This window comes from Anser brachyrhynchus (genome assembly GCF_964034855.1).
Source record: "Anser brachyrhynchus genome assembly, chromosome: 3".
Lineage (NCBI taxonomy): Eukaryota > Metazoa > Chordata > Aves > Anseriformes > Anatidae > Anser > Anser brachyrhynchus.
Window position 1 is genome coordinate 86,750,829 of NC_137696.1, and position 16,680 is coordinate 86,767,508.

Here is a 16,680-nt window from a genome sequence, read left to right on the forward strand (position 1 = left end):
AAGGAGTAGATGCAGCTCTGAAAGCAGCAGCTGCCAGGTTGGGATCAACAAACAGATGTTTTCCTTCATGTGGCTGCAGCTCCTGCCTCCTCGATGAGCTTAACAGAGAGCTTTATTTATACGCTTGTTTGGTGGGGAAAACAGTTCCCCCGCTCGGCTGCTGTTTGCAACAATTCAGTTCTTTCAGGGATGAGTTACATAGCATTTAGCCTGACCATTAAGCTTATTGCGAAAGGTTTTCCTCTCCAACATACTCGCAGGGCCATAGTCCTTGAAGATAATTTTGCGGGGATTGAAGAATCCTTCCAGCAGGGCAGTGCTTCTCTTGGGGCTTGTTTGTGTCTCCTTTAGGACTGCTACAGTGCACTGGCTTTATGTCTTGTTTTGGCTGAAATTATTTTGTCAGGACTATCTATTCACAATGAGCACTGCTCCAGAAAATAAACATAAGTCCAGAGGGGATGGATTTCATCTGCCTGGTGGGAGTGAGTTTCCTTTCCGGTGTGTTTTAGATGTGAAAAGCAGCACTGACAGCCCTCTTTCTGGTTCTCTCCCTCTTTCCTGAAGGACTTCACCATGACCCTGTACCTGAGGCACTACTGGAAGGATGAGCGCCTCTCATTTCCCAGCACCACCAACAAGAGCATGACCTTCGACGGCAGGCTGGTGAAGAAGATCTGGGTCCCGGATGTCTTCTTCGTGCACTCCAAAAGGTCCTTCATTCACGACACGACCACGGACAACATCATGCTGCGAGTCTTCCCCGATGGGCACGTCCTCTACAGCATGAGGTAAGGGCACGGCCCTGTGGTTCCTGGACACTCCCCGGGTCTTTGCTGTCAGTTTTGCTCCTGATGTGGCTGTGGCGACCACCAAGACTGCTGCTGCTGACTCTGCTGCTCCCACAGCTGATGCAGAGCCCCGTTTCCAGCATCTCCAGTACCAGATGCTTTGCAGGATGCTGCGAGAAACCACGCTGTGGGCAGTAACAGGATAATCTCCCCGAGGGAAGCATTCCCCTAAGTCTGTGCAGTCAGAGGAAGGCTTAGGCAAGCAGGGATGTTCGTCCTGGGGTCAGTGTGTGATTAAACTGGAAGCTGCTGATGTACCAGATGGTGACCTCTATAATTATCCTATTGTGCTTCCTGTTTGTCTGGAAAAAGTTTTTTTTTGTTTGTTTGTTTGTTTTTTGTGAGTTTTTATGTCGATGTAAAGGTTTAAGTTTACTGAAGGTGAAGCAGCAGCATTAAAGACACACTGGAGTCCCCAATTTTCTGGTAGATTTGTTGGCTGGAAGACTCTTGAGGCACAGCCCAGCTGATTACATTTCCTTCATCTGAAAAAAAAGATGCAAAGAAAAATACACTGCCAGCGGAGAAAAACTAAAGAACCCAGACAAAAGCACATTTCCCCAGGACAGGAAAATTGTCCTCAATGTGCAGTGACCTGTTAATGTTTCATGGCACAAGGATTTCCTTTCTAGGACCTGTCTGGAACTTACTCACTTTATGGTAAAATATTTCTCAAAAGCTATGAAAGTGTTTTTATTTATTTATTTATTTATTTATTTGATTCAGGGGGCTATTTCTTTTGAAAGAATAAGCATAGTGTATGATAGCTTCCTAATTAGGACAATATCCCACCAAGCCTGCGTGCCCTAAAGTTCACTGGATCCATATTCCAAATACAATTCTAATTTATTTGAAAAACCCTTGACAAATTATTAAAACCACAAAGAAACAAGCGTAAGAAAGAGAGATGCACTATAAGGACACTCCATTTTGCCCAGTCCTCCTGAGCTACAAAATCCCACCTTGTCCAAACATCTAGGAACACTTTCCCTCTTTGGAAGCCATTTATTGCATGAAAGGTCTGACTGCTCACAACTCAACTAAGATGTTGTCCATTTTATTAGAACCAGATAAGGACAAAGGTACCACACAGAAGTTTTTACGTTTGGCTCATATGGCAAAACTCTGCTGTAGTTCATAGTTAAAAGGAACAGCATGTGGTTTTCAAGGGTGATGAGAACATAGGGAAGATTAGGCTTTGGAGCACAGACCCTTGAACAGAAGAACAGTTGTTTATAGACATCTGCAATGAATCTAGAAAATGGTCACAGCCAAAATAAGCCAGCTTCTGAAACGATGACTCACAGCTGATTTGCCCCTACTAAGCTCGGAGCTCCTCTGCAAAACTGTCCACTAGAGCAAGTTCACCAACCCACTGAAAAACTTGTTACACAAAGTCATGCACAAGTGGACTCAGATTTAAAAACTGGAGCTGTGATTGTTGCAGCTCTTTAACTAAGATGTGAACTTAACAGAGGCAAATCTCATGCCTTGAAATAGAGCTGCACCCATCTTACACCCCCTGCCACAGAAATACACCACACAGATATAAAGAATCGGTCTGAGGACAGAAATAAACCATTTTTGCCTTAATAATATCTATACCGGATGAATTTTTTGGCCTGCAATGAGGTTGGCCATGTTCCTCAGGTTTGGGTTGTTGTTGGTGTGACTATGGAGGAGAGTGATCAAAGAGAAAATGAGGAAACCCTTAAGCAAACTGGACATAAGGGGATCTTAAATGTAAATGGTGAAATTATTCTTTTGTTGTTGCCTTCTAGGGAAATAGTTGGATATAAAATATGGTGGAAATATCTGTATTGACATTAGTATTACTGTAACGTCCAAGATTGTGCTTTAGTTCCTTGACAGGTATTGAAATTACAGTTTCCACTGGAGTTTCTGCATATAATCTATCTCCCTTGTACTTGAAGAGTTGCTAGGCATTTTCGTGTGGATTTTTGCTGGCTTTAAAGATGTAAAATTGCCTGTGTGTGTTAACATTCTTCCTTCATTTCTCCTCATAGAAAACAACCTTTCTCATTTTTGCCTTCTAGGATCACAGTGACAGCAATGTGCAACATGGACTTCAGCCGCTTCCCCCTGGACTCTCAGACGTGTTCTCTGGAGCTGGAAAGCTGTACGTTGTACCTGTGTTTCTAGCTAGGCGTGCTCCAGAGCTGCTGCACTCACATAAGCCAGACACGTTTCAGAATACAGTCTATTTTAAAGCCTGAAAAAAAACTTCACCAAAGTCACCGATAGTATTCATATTAACTTGTATTGGCCTGGGCCTCATGCTGCAAGACAGGGGAATTTTCAAGGAAAGCATTCTTGTATGAATTTTGGTAGATGGCACTTTCAAAAAAACACACACACACACAAAAATGTCAATAGAAGTGTTCAACATATACTGGTTCTCAACAGCTTGCTGATGAGAAATTTGGGAGGAGAAGTTGTGTTCTGTTCATTGCCTCTGACTGGAAGCTGGTGCCTTCAAGTGTCACAGCATAAAGCAGAATATAATGATCATTGATTTTCTCTAAATTTCATCTGCAATATGGCTAATGTATGATAATTGTGATCCTGCAAACTCTGTGGCTTGGGGTCAGCTTCTTTGGGAAGGAGTTTTCTGTGGAGAAAGTGATTTGAACAGTAAAATTTTCATGGTTGTTCTGTAAACTTTCTCCAGGGTGTGCCAAGACTAATGTCTAAATGTTTTGAGGTCTTCTCAGCCATTTAACTGAAATTTTCCTTTAGCAACAACAGAATCACAGAATTACAGGGTAATTTACACTGGAGAAGAGTTTTAGGTTGATAATGAAACCAGCTAGTCCAACATGGTGGTCAAAGCAGGGAGAACTTTAGAGTGGCTTTCTGAGAGCTGTGTCTAGTTGGGTTTTAAACATCTGCAAAGTAATCGGGGTTCCACAACCTCTCTGTGCTACACATTCAAATGTTTGACTGCCCTCATCATGAGAAAGTTGCCTTTTACTTGCTCGGAAAAAATCCCTTGATGCAGCTTTGGATTTTGTGGCATCCTCCTACAACTTGTGCTCCAGCACCCAGCCATCCTGACAACCCCGTCATTCCCCATTCCTGCCACCGAACGTGTCAAATAACTCCTTAAGTTTTTCACTTACGGTCTTCAAACATTTCTAGATTTTTGCTTCAAATCACACCTGTCATTTTTGCCTTTATCATTCCAAGACAGCTTGAGGTGTCTGCATTTCCCCATTCCTCTAAATTCAGCCATTTAACCCATAGCTATTTCCTGAGTTACTCTCATGAGTTAGCAATACTTTGTCTGCGATTTTTGATGTGTGATGCTCAGAAAAGTACCATCTGCCCTGTAGTTTCACCAGCACAGGGTAAAAAGAGGATGTGTTTCCCTGCATCAGGATGCCCTGTTGTTTTGTTTTTGTTGTTGCCCTGGTATATCATATGGTAAGATCAATTTCACTCACTGTTGTTAGAAAACTTTTTTTTGTGGCATTGCTTCACGTTAAAGACGGCTTTCTGTTTGTTAATCTGTTGTTCTGTTGTTCTCTGGATCTATTAATCTTTTTTTTTTTTTTTCTCCACGCTAAAACCATACTATATTGTGTTTTTTTTTCTTTGCCTAAGATGCTTACACTGATGAAGATCTGATGCTGTATTGGAAAAATGGGAATGAATCTCTGAAAACGGATGAGAAGATTTCTTTGTCTCAGTTTTTGATACAAAAATTCCACACTACATCAAGACTAGCTTTCTACAGTAGCACAGGTATTGGACTTTTCTGATTTGCTGCTATTGCTAAAGCTACTGCTAATGCTGTACTGACTGCTAGTGAGAAGGGTCTTTTCTATCTCCTCCTGCACTTGTCTCCTGTGGGATTGTGTTTCACTGAAATGCAGCCTCCACTGTCTGGACAACCCATGTTTTGAAAGATCAGTATCCCTTTTTTCTGCCCTTTAGAAACAAAAGATCAAAAGGAAGATCTTGCCTTGCTGTACCTGCCATCCAGGCTGCTCTCACTGATTCTGCCTTTCCTTCTTTCTCACAGGTTGGTACAATCGCCTCTACATAAACTTCACGTTACGCCGGCACATCTTCTTCTTCCTGCTCCAGACCTACTTCCCCGCCACTCTGATGGTCATGTTGTCCTGGGTGTCCTTCTGGATCGACCGCAGAGCAGTACCTGCCAGAGTCTCTTTGGGTAAGAGCAATCCTGACTGTGTGAAAATCTTTGAATGTGAAAGTTTGGGCAGGAAAGGGAACTGGTCATTTTGATGGTTAAAGCTTTTTTGGGAAGCAACTGTCTCTTATTTGATGATCAATATCTTGCAAAACTTGCAGTTTGTCCGTCATTGCCAAGCAATCTTCCTGATCTATATTTAGTTCAGGACAGAGAGAGCTGTGGTTTAAAAAAGAAAAGTGGGCAGAGAAGAGAGGTTTCATAATTCATGAGTCAATGAGCCAAGATTTTACCCCATTGCCCAGTCCTGTAGTGCTGAGACACGTGCTACTGTCAGTGAGGGTCATGTTTTACAGTTTAAGCACCTGAACAGAGGTTAAGGCTTCTGTTACAGTTTTCATCAGTGCCTAGAGCTGGATCCAGAGCAGTATCCTGCACAGGTTTGTGTCTGATCAACCAAGGGGGACTTGTGTTGAGGGGCTGAGGGTTCTGGAGTGGGGATGTCTCTCATTTGAAGGAGTGGGAAGAAGAAGGCTTGAAAATCCTGCACACACCACTTTGCATTTTTGGACATCTGAATACCCATCAGGAGGAGCATTTTCTGTGCCAGAGCTGGAGAAAATGCTTTCATCTGAGAATAAAAAGAAATTGTTTGTTTACTCCATACAAAGATTAGAGAAAGAAAAATCTCTGAATTTTAATATGTAAGGTTTCCAATACTAAAAGCGTGAAACAGTATTTTAGCCCCACACCTTGTCTCAATTAGAAAGCTGTGCACTGCAGCAAGCATATGAGAAGAGGCAGCCAAGAGTCTACTCCACTGAAAGGAATCTGTTCAGTGGATATTATTAAAAAAAAAAAAAAGGGAGAAAAAAAAAGGGAGAAACTGATGATAAAATGAACAACAGTAACTGTATTTGCAGAGGTCACTACTTTGAAAAGGTTGAAGTAGCTATGAATGCTTTTTGGCTACATTTCTCTACTTAAGTGGCTTTGACAACTTGCAAATATTTTTGTCTCCATGACTATCCAAAGAAAGTATATACTATTTTGCACAATTTTATCTATATCTATCTAAATACATATACATATACACACACACATATGTATATTTACATACAAACAGCTACACATACACACAACTATATAGGTAGTATGAAGGTGGTTTTAAAAACTTTTTAATTCCCACAGTTCGAACTGCAGACAAGTATTAGAGGTAAAAACATAATGCCATTCTTTTGCACTGTTTAATATAAAACTTCCCTACCACACAATTAAAAGTATTAATTTTATCTTCATTGCACATCTGTTATAGTGCCTGTGATTTAGATCAAATCCTCTTTTGCCGTGACCAGAAGTCAGGCTGCTTTCTGGCGGTCCCTGGGGCACAAGCTGGTACAGTTAGGAAACAGGAGTCCTTGTCACCACTGGTCTTAGCAGACTCAACTCTAGGCAGTGTGTTAAAATAGAAGTAGTTTTGGCTAAAGGAAAGCTGAACAACTGTCTCAGTGCAGAGAGGAATCCTGACTCTGGGGGTTAAGGAAGGAGGTAAATGCAGTTCCCAGCAAAATGATGTGGCTGCCCTGTTGTTCCTTGAAACTCAGCCCTTCACGTGCACAAAGTGCAGGCAGTAAGGGCAGTTTTGCATCAGCAAGAGAGATACTTATCACCAAATAATTCACATCAAACATCTGCCAGGACATTATGTAGAGCATAGTTCTATTTTTCTTGAGAGTAGCCTTATGGACTGGATCAACCAGTATCATTTATTTCTCTTGGTTCTTCCCAGGGATCACCACCGTGCTGACCATGTCCACGATCATCACGGGGGTGAATGCCTCCATGCCGCGTGTTTCCTACATCAAAGCAGTGGACATTTACCTGTGGGTCAGTTTTGTGTTCGTCTTCCTCTCGGTGCTGGAATACGCAGCAGTGAATTACCTGACCACTGTGCAAGAGCGGAAGGAGAGGAAACTCCGGGACAAGGTGAGGAAAACTTTGATCTTGTTTAGCCATTCATTCATTTTTTATTTTTTTTTTTAAAGCTGATCTGGTCTTTCTATTGCATGCAGTATGTGTATTAGCAGAGTTGTTCTGTGAGACCAAGCATACTCTAACAGTTAGCCAAGTTTATGCTCACAATTTTTAATGTGCCCGTGCTAATTCCCAAACCATACACAGGAGTGTTTTGGTGCTAGTTGGCCTGGACAAAATTGAGGCCAGAGACCTTTCTGACACTTAGTAGTGTTGTCAGTTAAGTTCCCATACCCTGGGACACTCTTTGGCAGTATTTAATTTATTAATGTAGACAGAGACTAAAATTGCTGCTGGGTGAACTTATGCAGTGTCCTTCTGTGTGTATGTGTTTGTGGAGACAGGTGTGATTTAAGACTGTGTGGAGGTGGCCTTCTAGTACATTAGGCTCTCTTGTCCACATGGGTGACTGTCAGCGCACAGCACATTAAACCAAAGGAACTGCAACAAGGGAATTTGGGGCTAAAAGTACATCTGCAGAATATACTTTCTCTGTTGGGTCCTGCAACGATTAACTTGCTGCCTTTAACTGCATTCCCTTCCACCCACCACCTCCCAGGCCTGTCATCAGTTGATGATAAAGAGCCTAACATAATTCTTTCCTGCGGTTTTTTTTTTGGTTTGGTTTGGTTTGGTTGGTTGGTTGGTTGTTTTTTGTTTGTTTGTTTGTTTGAGAGTGGAGGATATAAGGGATAGGATTTATCTTTGAAGAGAGATAAAACTAAGTTTATCTCTTTGTGCAACAAAAAAAAACCCTCAACTTGCATGTACACCTGCTTTGCATAAAGTATGTCTTAAAACACAGTTGTTCAACTGTACACGTGGAGTGCTCCAAAAAGTTCCTGGAGTGATAGGACTAACGCGTTAGAGCAAACGGGCTACAAACTTGTCATGTTTTTTTCTTAACACCATCTGCTGCTATCAAAGCATTTGGTCATGACTGTAACACAGAAAACAGTTCATAAATCATTTTCCAGGCTTTCAGTAAGCAATATGAGCTGTTGGTTAAATTGAGGAGCAAGTCTTCAGTGTGGAGTTTTCCAGTAGCATCCTGAATATACTGTATTTTTGTGTATGTATCCTTCATTATATTAGTGGAACTTACATAAGCAATTCCTTGAATAACCCAACCATCAAAGCTGGCAGAAGAGGGAACTGGGGGCAAAGTGTTACTGGGTGAGGAAAGCAGACAGAGCAATTTGTGGGGAATCAGAGGCAGCAACTCCTCACAGAAAGGAGGTTTTGGAATCCATTTTTATTTCATATAAATATATAATCCATGTTGCTGAGAAAGAAAACATACAGATTTTAACTGTGAGAATATAGTATTTGCTATTCAAAATTCTACCTGTATTCACTGTGGGATGCACTTTGGCACTGCTGAAATCAATGTGAGCTTTGACATTGAGTTAAACAGTGCTGGGATTTTACACTGGACATCTAACTGAATCTTGCCTTCATTTAAAACCAGTTTTACACAGGAAATACATTTATCTGTGAAACAGAACTTGGCTCTTTTTCCATAACATGTCCTGAATAACCCATTGACACAGATAAAACTGTATCTTGCCTTCGAATATTTGTAAGCACAAAGAATGCATAACAAGGAATCTCAAGACAGAAAGGCTGAACAGAGCTAGCTAAAAAACCCTTTTGGTTTTATATCTGCAAAAGCACTTTTTCTATTTTTTTCTGAACCTGCTTGTCAAAGCACTGTATCTAAACCACAACTTTTTCTTTCGGAACACAAGGAAAAAACATGATGTTTTGTTTAAAAAAGTGATTTTTTTTTTTGGTTACAGTATTTCAACTAAAATTTCAAGCTCCACTGTTTACAAACTGTCTGTTAAAAGAAAGGCACCATTTCTATTGCCATTGCGTTCTTCCAGTGTTCAGCTGTGTTTCTTGTTTGTGTTCCTAGTTTCCATGTACATGTGGAATACCTCATTCAAAAACTATGATGCTGGATGGAAACTACAGCGAATCTGATGCCAACAGCCTGGCAGGGTATACAAGAAGCCAGATGGTCCCAGAGGAAGAAAAACAAGAAAAGATGGTTGTGCACTTAGCCATGAGCAACGCATCTAATTCATCAAGGAAGAGAGGCCTGAAGGGCCATGTGGGCTTGCGCATCATCCAGAACACTCATGCAATTGATAAATACTCCAGATTAATATTTCCAGGCACCTATATATTTTTTAATTTGATATATTGGTCCGTCTTTAGCTAGGCATGCCTGCACGGCAATGACTGAAGCAAAAGACACTTACAGAACTCTCTTTTGTTGGTTCTTTTTTAAGTCCAATTTGGATGCAAAGCCAGAAAGCTGATCATTTTACAGCTGTTTTGGCAGGTTAAGTGGAGGACACATCCTCCAGTGGGCAACTCCATGCACATCATGGAGAAGCCTGCTGTGCCAGTTGCTTTCCAATCCACACCCCAGCTCCCGTTTGCTTTGTGATACATGCTGTTTCTCATACTTGAAAATATGTGCTCGTTGTTTGCTCAAAAGGTGCTGTATGTACGTTTGGGGCCGGCAACACTGGAGCTGCCTGCTATGCAATGGACAACCAGAGAGTGCGTTGACACAGGCTGTCCTGGGGGAGTTGACGTATGTGACTTGCAAGGAGCGGCCTGGGAACTGCATCTCCTGAAAGGGGTCTGAATGAGGCCTCTCCTTTCAAAAATCTCTGTCTTTGACCAACGACTTTTCTTTGGCTTATGAATACAATGTTTCTTTCCATCAGCTTATGAACGAGACATCCTTTTAGGGTCCAAATTGTGTTCTCTCTGGACAGGACCTACATCGATACCAGCGAGACTGTTGGCTGTCCAGGATCCACAGGGCTGGTTACAGAGTGCAGGTGGTATGTTTGAGTGAGTGGATAAAACAGAACAATGAATTCACAGCCCATGAATTCACAGCAGATGGCTCCCAGGGTATGTGAGTAATGAAAACAGGGAGGTTTAGGCATGTGTTTCCATATAACCTGAGTGCAGCACGCGATATGTAGCACCTGACCTCTAAAATGAGAAGGAAAGCTTGTGAGTAGCATGCACAGTCACTGTATGGGAATGGGCATCATCTCTGGGACCATCATTTTCTTCAGAAGTAGAAAACATTGTTGAGGGCAGCACTGGTAGCTTTCAAAGATTTTCGTCACCCCTGTGAGGAAAGTGCAGACCATGGAGAAATAGTGTATCCCAACATGCCTCTCCAAATCAACACACTGCCCTTCTGACCAGGGATTTTGGATCAACAGGGAGAGATGCCTGTCAGAACTTCTTTCTACAGAAATATAGACATGTCAGAGAATGAAGTGGCAAGAATAATACTGTGGGATTCAGTGAAACCCTGTCTGGCCTCTGGCTACAAGGTCAATGTAAGTCCTTTGAAGCTGCTGGAAAGCATTGTAACCAACTACACAGCTTGGCATTTTGTTTTCCATCCAGTGATATCTTCCCTTCCTTTGCTAACAGCACTGACAACAAAACCCAAATATTTCTACACAATAGCAGCAAGACAATGATGGCCAAATTTGCATGCCTTTTATTTTTAAAAAACATCGTGGCTTTTTGGCTGTGGAGATTATATTCATGAAAGCATTTGGTTGCCAAGCTGAAATTCAGCAGGATGGGCAGAGCCTGAAGTATGAAGATCTGGGACTGAGTGTAGAAAGCAATTCAATGATAAGATTCAATTACACATCTGACTAGGGTTGGGCCAGGAAGATTTATCTAAATCATATTAGTACAGGAGAAACAAACAAACAAAAATAATAAAACTGTAACTGTTGGTGTGTGAATTTTCCTACTTACTGTAGCAATAAATCTTACATCTTAAATCTCAAGGGATGTAGAAGTGGGCTGGGAATTGTCAACTCCAGGCTGTCAACAACACCCAGAATTTTCCTTGTGCCTCAGATATTGCTGCCTAAGTCACACCAATGGTCACACTGATTTACTGGAAACAAAATTGATCAGAGAAATTAAATTAAGAACGGTGTACCCCTTTCATCAGCCATGTTAATAACTGTCATTTATGGAGTTCTGTGTGGTCATGAAAGTAAGAAAACACAGCCCTGAAATCACTGCAGAGAAGGGAAGCGATGGGAGGACAGTGTCTGAGAGGAAGGCTTGTCCTCTCCCCCAGCCTGACATTTCTCTCCTGGAGCCATCAGATCCGTGCATTTACCACACCCCACTCTTCTTGGAGCTGAAACCTGGACAGTTCTGTCATCAACAAGTGGGGATAACCACATTAAAGAGGCAAAAACTATTAAAAAAAAAGAGAGCCCAGACAACTTTTGAGAGGTTAAAGCCCGGACATAGCAGGATGGGTCTCAGCGCTGTGACGAGGCAGCGGAGCGGGGCAGGCAGGGGCCTTTGCTGGGGCCATGCACTGCCGGAGGCCGGCAGGCCTGCACCGCCAGGCACGGTGCTGCCATTCAACCCCCCGGTGCCTCGGCTTCACCATCTGGAAGATGGGGAGCAATGACATTTACCTACCTCAGGAGGGGCTGAGGAGCTTAACTAGCATGTGTGTGGAGCACAGTAATGGTTGCTGAACCTTACAATTATTGTACACGCCTGTGTACGTGACTGATAGATTGGTGCATGGTGAAACATCCACATCTGTTTCTGCCAGACACAATTATACAGCCTGCAACATCATCAAGAAGGGTATTTTTCCATTAAAGGAAAAAAAAATTCTATCGTGGGCACCGCTTATAATTATTACTCATTAAAACAACAGATGAAAAATATAGATGAGAATAAAACCAAGACATTTGCTTCAGGCAGCTTATGAGTTGTATTTTTCTGCTTATTAGGAGGAATATGGCTAGGCATGAAGCTAGAGCAAATATTAAAGTATGATATTGAGAATGTATTTCACTTTTCATCTCTCCTGGGTTACAAGAGACTTCATGGGCACTAACTTACAATCCCAAGATCCAACCACTGTTTTGAAAAATAGTGCCTGAAGCCAGGCTCTGACCACTGTTGGATGGATGCAACCCAATTCTGTGATGCACTGAGCATCTGGACAATTAACCTACTGAAGGACAGGATTTCCAGAAGTGCATAAGGGATTTGGGCAAATAAAGCCCATGAGTACACCATCTCTGAGTAACCTGGTCCAACCATGAAGAGACAAAATGTCGGCTCTGCTCATGCTGCGTCTGCCTGTATTATATTCTTACTTCTGTCTAATCAAATCATGTCTTTGAAAAAAATATATATACACACATATACATGTACACATATGTATAATGTATATATGGGTAGCATATAACAAAGGAAGACGCTGGGATGTGTACCTCTGTGAAATTGTGTACATATGTGAAATTGTAACATATAGTATGTAAATTAACATTTATTATGCCCAAGAAAACTTACAGATTATGCTGATTTGAAGAAAGTCTTTTATTGACAGCCAAGGGCCGTGAAATGAGGCATTCGCAAGTTACTCCATAAATAAAAATTATGGGTTCTCTCACGTTTTCCTTCTGAAAAAGGACGTGTTGAGAAGCTTGTGAGGAATGCTGGTGCTAAACTTGTTGTACAATGGGTACAAACCACTGTGCTGATCACTATAATCAAACCTGTTAATAAAACAGAAAATGGAAAGGGTGGAAATGAGTCCATTTCATGGTGTGAACTTTAAAGTGTGATTTAAATTCCGTTTGGAGATCTGCTAGCTACAAGTTAATGCCCAGTGGTAGAGGATTTGAATAAACACCTCATTTGTAATTGATTTTAAATAAAAAGCATTTCAAAACGTGGAAGAAATTCAGTGGAAGCATTCAAGTACTTTGAAATACGCAAAGCTCCTTGGAAAAACTGAGCCGTTAATTACAGCTATAAGCTACAGAGACCTTTTGTGAAAACTGCAGCCCACGGCTGAAGAAATGTTAATAATTACTTTAAATTTCAGGGCATGTTTTTCAGGGCAGGTAGATTTCTCAATCTCCATTTGACTATAAATGAAAGCTTTACATATAATTCATCCTTTGTGCTTTGAAAAGATTCTCTCCACACTTACTTATGGAAGATAAAACTGCCTGTAGTTCCCAGCTGTCCAATCTTTGCTATTATCCCTAACGCAGACAATACGGCTGAAAAGAAATGTGCACGGGCTAAACTGATACCAGGACTACTGAATAATGGCTATTGTCTGTCAAATTTCCACATTGAAAAGATTAGAGTAAGGCATGGTCTAACCAAGTGAGATGCTGCCCTCCTGAAATTTAAAGAACTGAAAAATGCATTTAAAAACAGAAAGACTTTAGCACTATAAAAATTAAAATGTAATCCAGTCTCGCAGTAAGCTGATTAATTCCTTTACAAAAAATGACATTTGAAATAACGCATTGGGGTCATTATTCTCCTGGTTAGAGGAATTACCACTTCAGACGAAGTGAGAACAGTGGGGAGAGACATCAGACATGAGCAGGATGAGGTGCTGCTCATTGTGTCCAGCTCTTGTGGCCATATGGGGTGACCACAGGCGAGGAGGGGAGGACCCAGCTTTCCCAAGGCAGATGGTGCCTGGATATCACACATCACATGTGGCATGCTTTGATTTGGGCAAGAAGAAGTCGTCCTCTGCTGTCTGGGACTAGTCCTTCAGCTGGCTCCCTTTGCTCAGGCTCTACTCCACAAGCCAACCAAGGCCCTCAATAAATTCCCAAGGCCCTTGGCAGAAAAGCTCCAGGCTCTTGGTTCCCAGGAGATGCTCAGGGTCAGCCACAGCTGTCCACAAAATGTTCTCCAAATGAACGATGCCTTATGCCACCAGCTTTTGATGCTAACCTGCATTGCCTCCATGGAAGAAGACTTCACCTGCCCATGTATATCAGCTGTGGGGTCACAGCAGCAGGCTAGGGCTGGAAGCCAGCCGTGCTGTGCTATGCTGGCACAGCTGCCATGAGCACCATGTGGTGGGGCCCAGCCAGTGACTGATTTCCAAGCAGATTTGATGGCCGACGATTGCCATACACCCTGTGTACAGCTGGCAGCAGCAGGACACAGCCCTGAAGTGGTGGGATCCCCACAAGCCATGGGGCAGTGGAGTGGGGTGGAGGCGTGTGGTGATGTAGCTGTTTTGGCAAAAGGTTTGGACTCAGTTCCAGCCACGTGTGTCATTAGCTGGTCCTTAGCCAGCCTTTCACGGGGCACTCACAAGACATTGACAGGCCATGAAGGGTATTCCCCACGCCTGCCTTTGGGGACCCCCTAACCAGGAGAGCCACTTGTTGCCTGTTCCTCAGAACAAACAGAAAGCCCTTAGAAGATGACTGGAAGACTGATTTTTGCCTTTGAGAAAACAACCACGACTCATCTTAGCCAGTTGTCCAAATGGGATTGCTCCCACAAGACTTTCGGGGTGCTCTGAATGTTGATGTTTGCCCTTGCAACCAAAGAAATTAGCTTAGGAAATGTGCCTGGGAACCCAATCCGTGGAAAATGCATATAAATGATGTGGAAAAAAAAAAAAAAGATTTTACTGCTCTACTTGTCACACAGATTTATAGAAGAAAATTGTGTGTTTAGCTTAGAGGGAATTCAGAGAGGGAAATGAAAGAACAAGTTAATTGTAACGACAGTTTGAATTACTTGAACAAATATATTTTGGGAAATGGGACAGAACTCTACCCTCCTGGCTCTTTCCATTTTATCTGGATTTTTATTACGGTCCAAATTCATTGCAACCATAAAATTTTAAACCTTTCTTATATAGGTGCATAATAAACACATACTAACGGTATGGCTGGGAGGAGACCTTCAGTGCCTCAAGCTGACTGTAATCGCAGTGGCCTCCAAGTAAATATGTGCGTTTTTGTCATCTACAGTTTCACTTATGTTGTTCCACAAAATAGGAAAGGCAGCATTAATCAGCCCAGAGGTGGGGAGACAAGACACTTTCCAAGGAGCTGGACAAGAGAAAGACCACATCATTGCAGCAAGAAGTAGTGTTGGCATCTCACACATGTTTCTGGGTGTTTGGTGTGGTGCTGAGGAAGACTTTGTAGGACTATATGGGGAGGGAAGGTCTGCTCAAGCTGGGTCTGGAGACTGTAAGCAGCTCAGACGGTCACCCCCAGCTGTGAGCATGAAACGGCTGCAAACTGCCACCCCGGGGATGGTAACAAAGAACATTTCCTCAACCCATGGTCCCACACAGTACGCCCCTGTGGGCCCTCTTTCTTTGTGGGGTTGGTGTTGCCAGATGGCTCCGATCTGCCCCAAGGATGGTGGGTGGAAAGAAAGGTTTCTCTTCCTCACAGGGCAGGGTGGGGAGCTCCCCCTTTGTGTTTTGTCCATGAAGGAGATCAGCGCAGGTCTGCAGATGTGATGGGTGTTTGCAGGATTTTGCTGCCAGATTCCTGGCACATCAGACCTCCCTTTCCTCCCGGTGTTGGCCCCGGGAGGAGGAGCAGGAGCCCTTGCTTCATAAGGCTTACTGGTTTGGAGAGGGGCAGGTGTATGGCACAGAAAGCAAGGACAGGATCGAAATGGGAGGCCCTGCTGATTGCGTGGGGCCAAATGGTCTGCCCCAGGCTCTCAGGCACTCTGTGCCCTAAATGACCAGGGAAGTGAAAACTGTAACTCAATTAGGAACCGAGCTGTTAGTGGGAAATGGCGCTTGCCGAGCTGCCTGGAGCCCACCCTGGCATTCATACAGCATACGGCTGGGGCACGAGCTTGGTGTGTGTCGTTCAGACGCGCCTGGTGCCTGGCACGATGCTGCCCAGGGGTGATGCTGCCCCTGGCTTGCCCTTCCCCAAGCTCAGCCTCCCACAGAAGGGCTCTCCCACCTCCTGCCCACCCTCGTGCAGGCACAGCCTTGCGGGGCTTAGCAGAATGTGGCTCCCTTAAAAAATAAATTTAAAAAATATATATATATCATGGCTGTAATGTTTGTGCTTTCTCTCCTTTAGTCCTCTGCGAGCTGGCATAAACACTACAGCATGTCAATATTCTTCCCACGTCACAGCTGGTGACGAAAGTCATCCATCAAAACGTGTGACTGACAGCTCCAGTGCTCTGCCAGAGGAAGACATCACCAAGGCTGCTTTTCAAGTACAACCCACACCCGCAAGGCTGCTTCCTTACCACATCAATCTAATCAACCAGTTGGTTTAACCTAGGCTAATCGGTGGGAGATAAAATGACTTTGTACAAACAAACAAACAAAAATATTCTGTCTGAGGCACTTTAAGTCCAAAATTTCATGCCTGAGCCTCTCAAGTGTGTGGATGCTGCAGTACGGCCTGGTGTTGACACGGCTTTATGTGCCACCCTCGCTCCACATGTTTCAGAGGGCCATTTCAGGCTTGTAGATCCTGGTTGTCTAGTTATGCTCGGCACTGCGGTGTCTGAACTGTCTTTTGTGCCAGCTCCCATCTCTCTCCCTGAGCCTGGACGTGCCTGAACACCGTGAGCACTTTGCCCATGCCCCAGGCCAGCCTCCCCTCTTCCTGCTCTCAGGTAACCAGCCCAGCGGGGAGGACTTCACACTTTGCTGCCAAGCAGCCACCCCTCCAGCCATCTTCTGCTGTCTGCCATGACCCTTGTTTCTGCCTCACATGAATCTGATATATTTATTTT

The 16,680-nt window shown here is 43.2% G+C and overlaps 1 protein-coding gene across 1 annotated transcript in view; it reads left to right on the forward strand.

Annotated features, from left to right (window-relative positions):
• LOC308192714 (gamma-aminobutyric acid receptor subunit rho-2) overlaps window positions 1–13,268 on the forward strand; it is a 33,074-nt gene extending 19,806 nt beyond the window's left edge. The window contains exons 4-9 of the mRNA XM_080586611.1: window positions 568–791; window positions 2,909–2,991; window positions 4,479–4,619; window positions 4,900–5,052; window positions 6,821–7,017; window positions 8,987–13,268. Coding sequence (XP_080442737.1) covers window positions 568–791; window positions 2,909–2,991; window positions 4,479–4,619; window positions 4,900–5,052; window positions 6,821–7,017; window positions 8,987–9,295 — 1,107 coding nt within the window. The 3' untranslated portion in view covers window positions 9,296–13,268. The remainder of the gene's footprint in view (window positions 1–567; window positions 792–2,908; window positions 2,992–4,478; window positions 4,620–4,899; window positions 5,053–6,820; window positions 7,018–8,986) is intronic.
• Window positions 13,269–16,680: the final 3,412 nt, after the last annotated feature.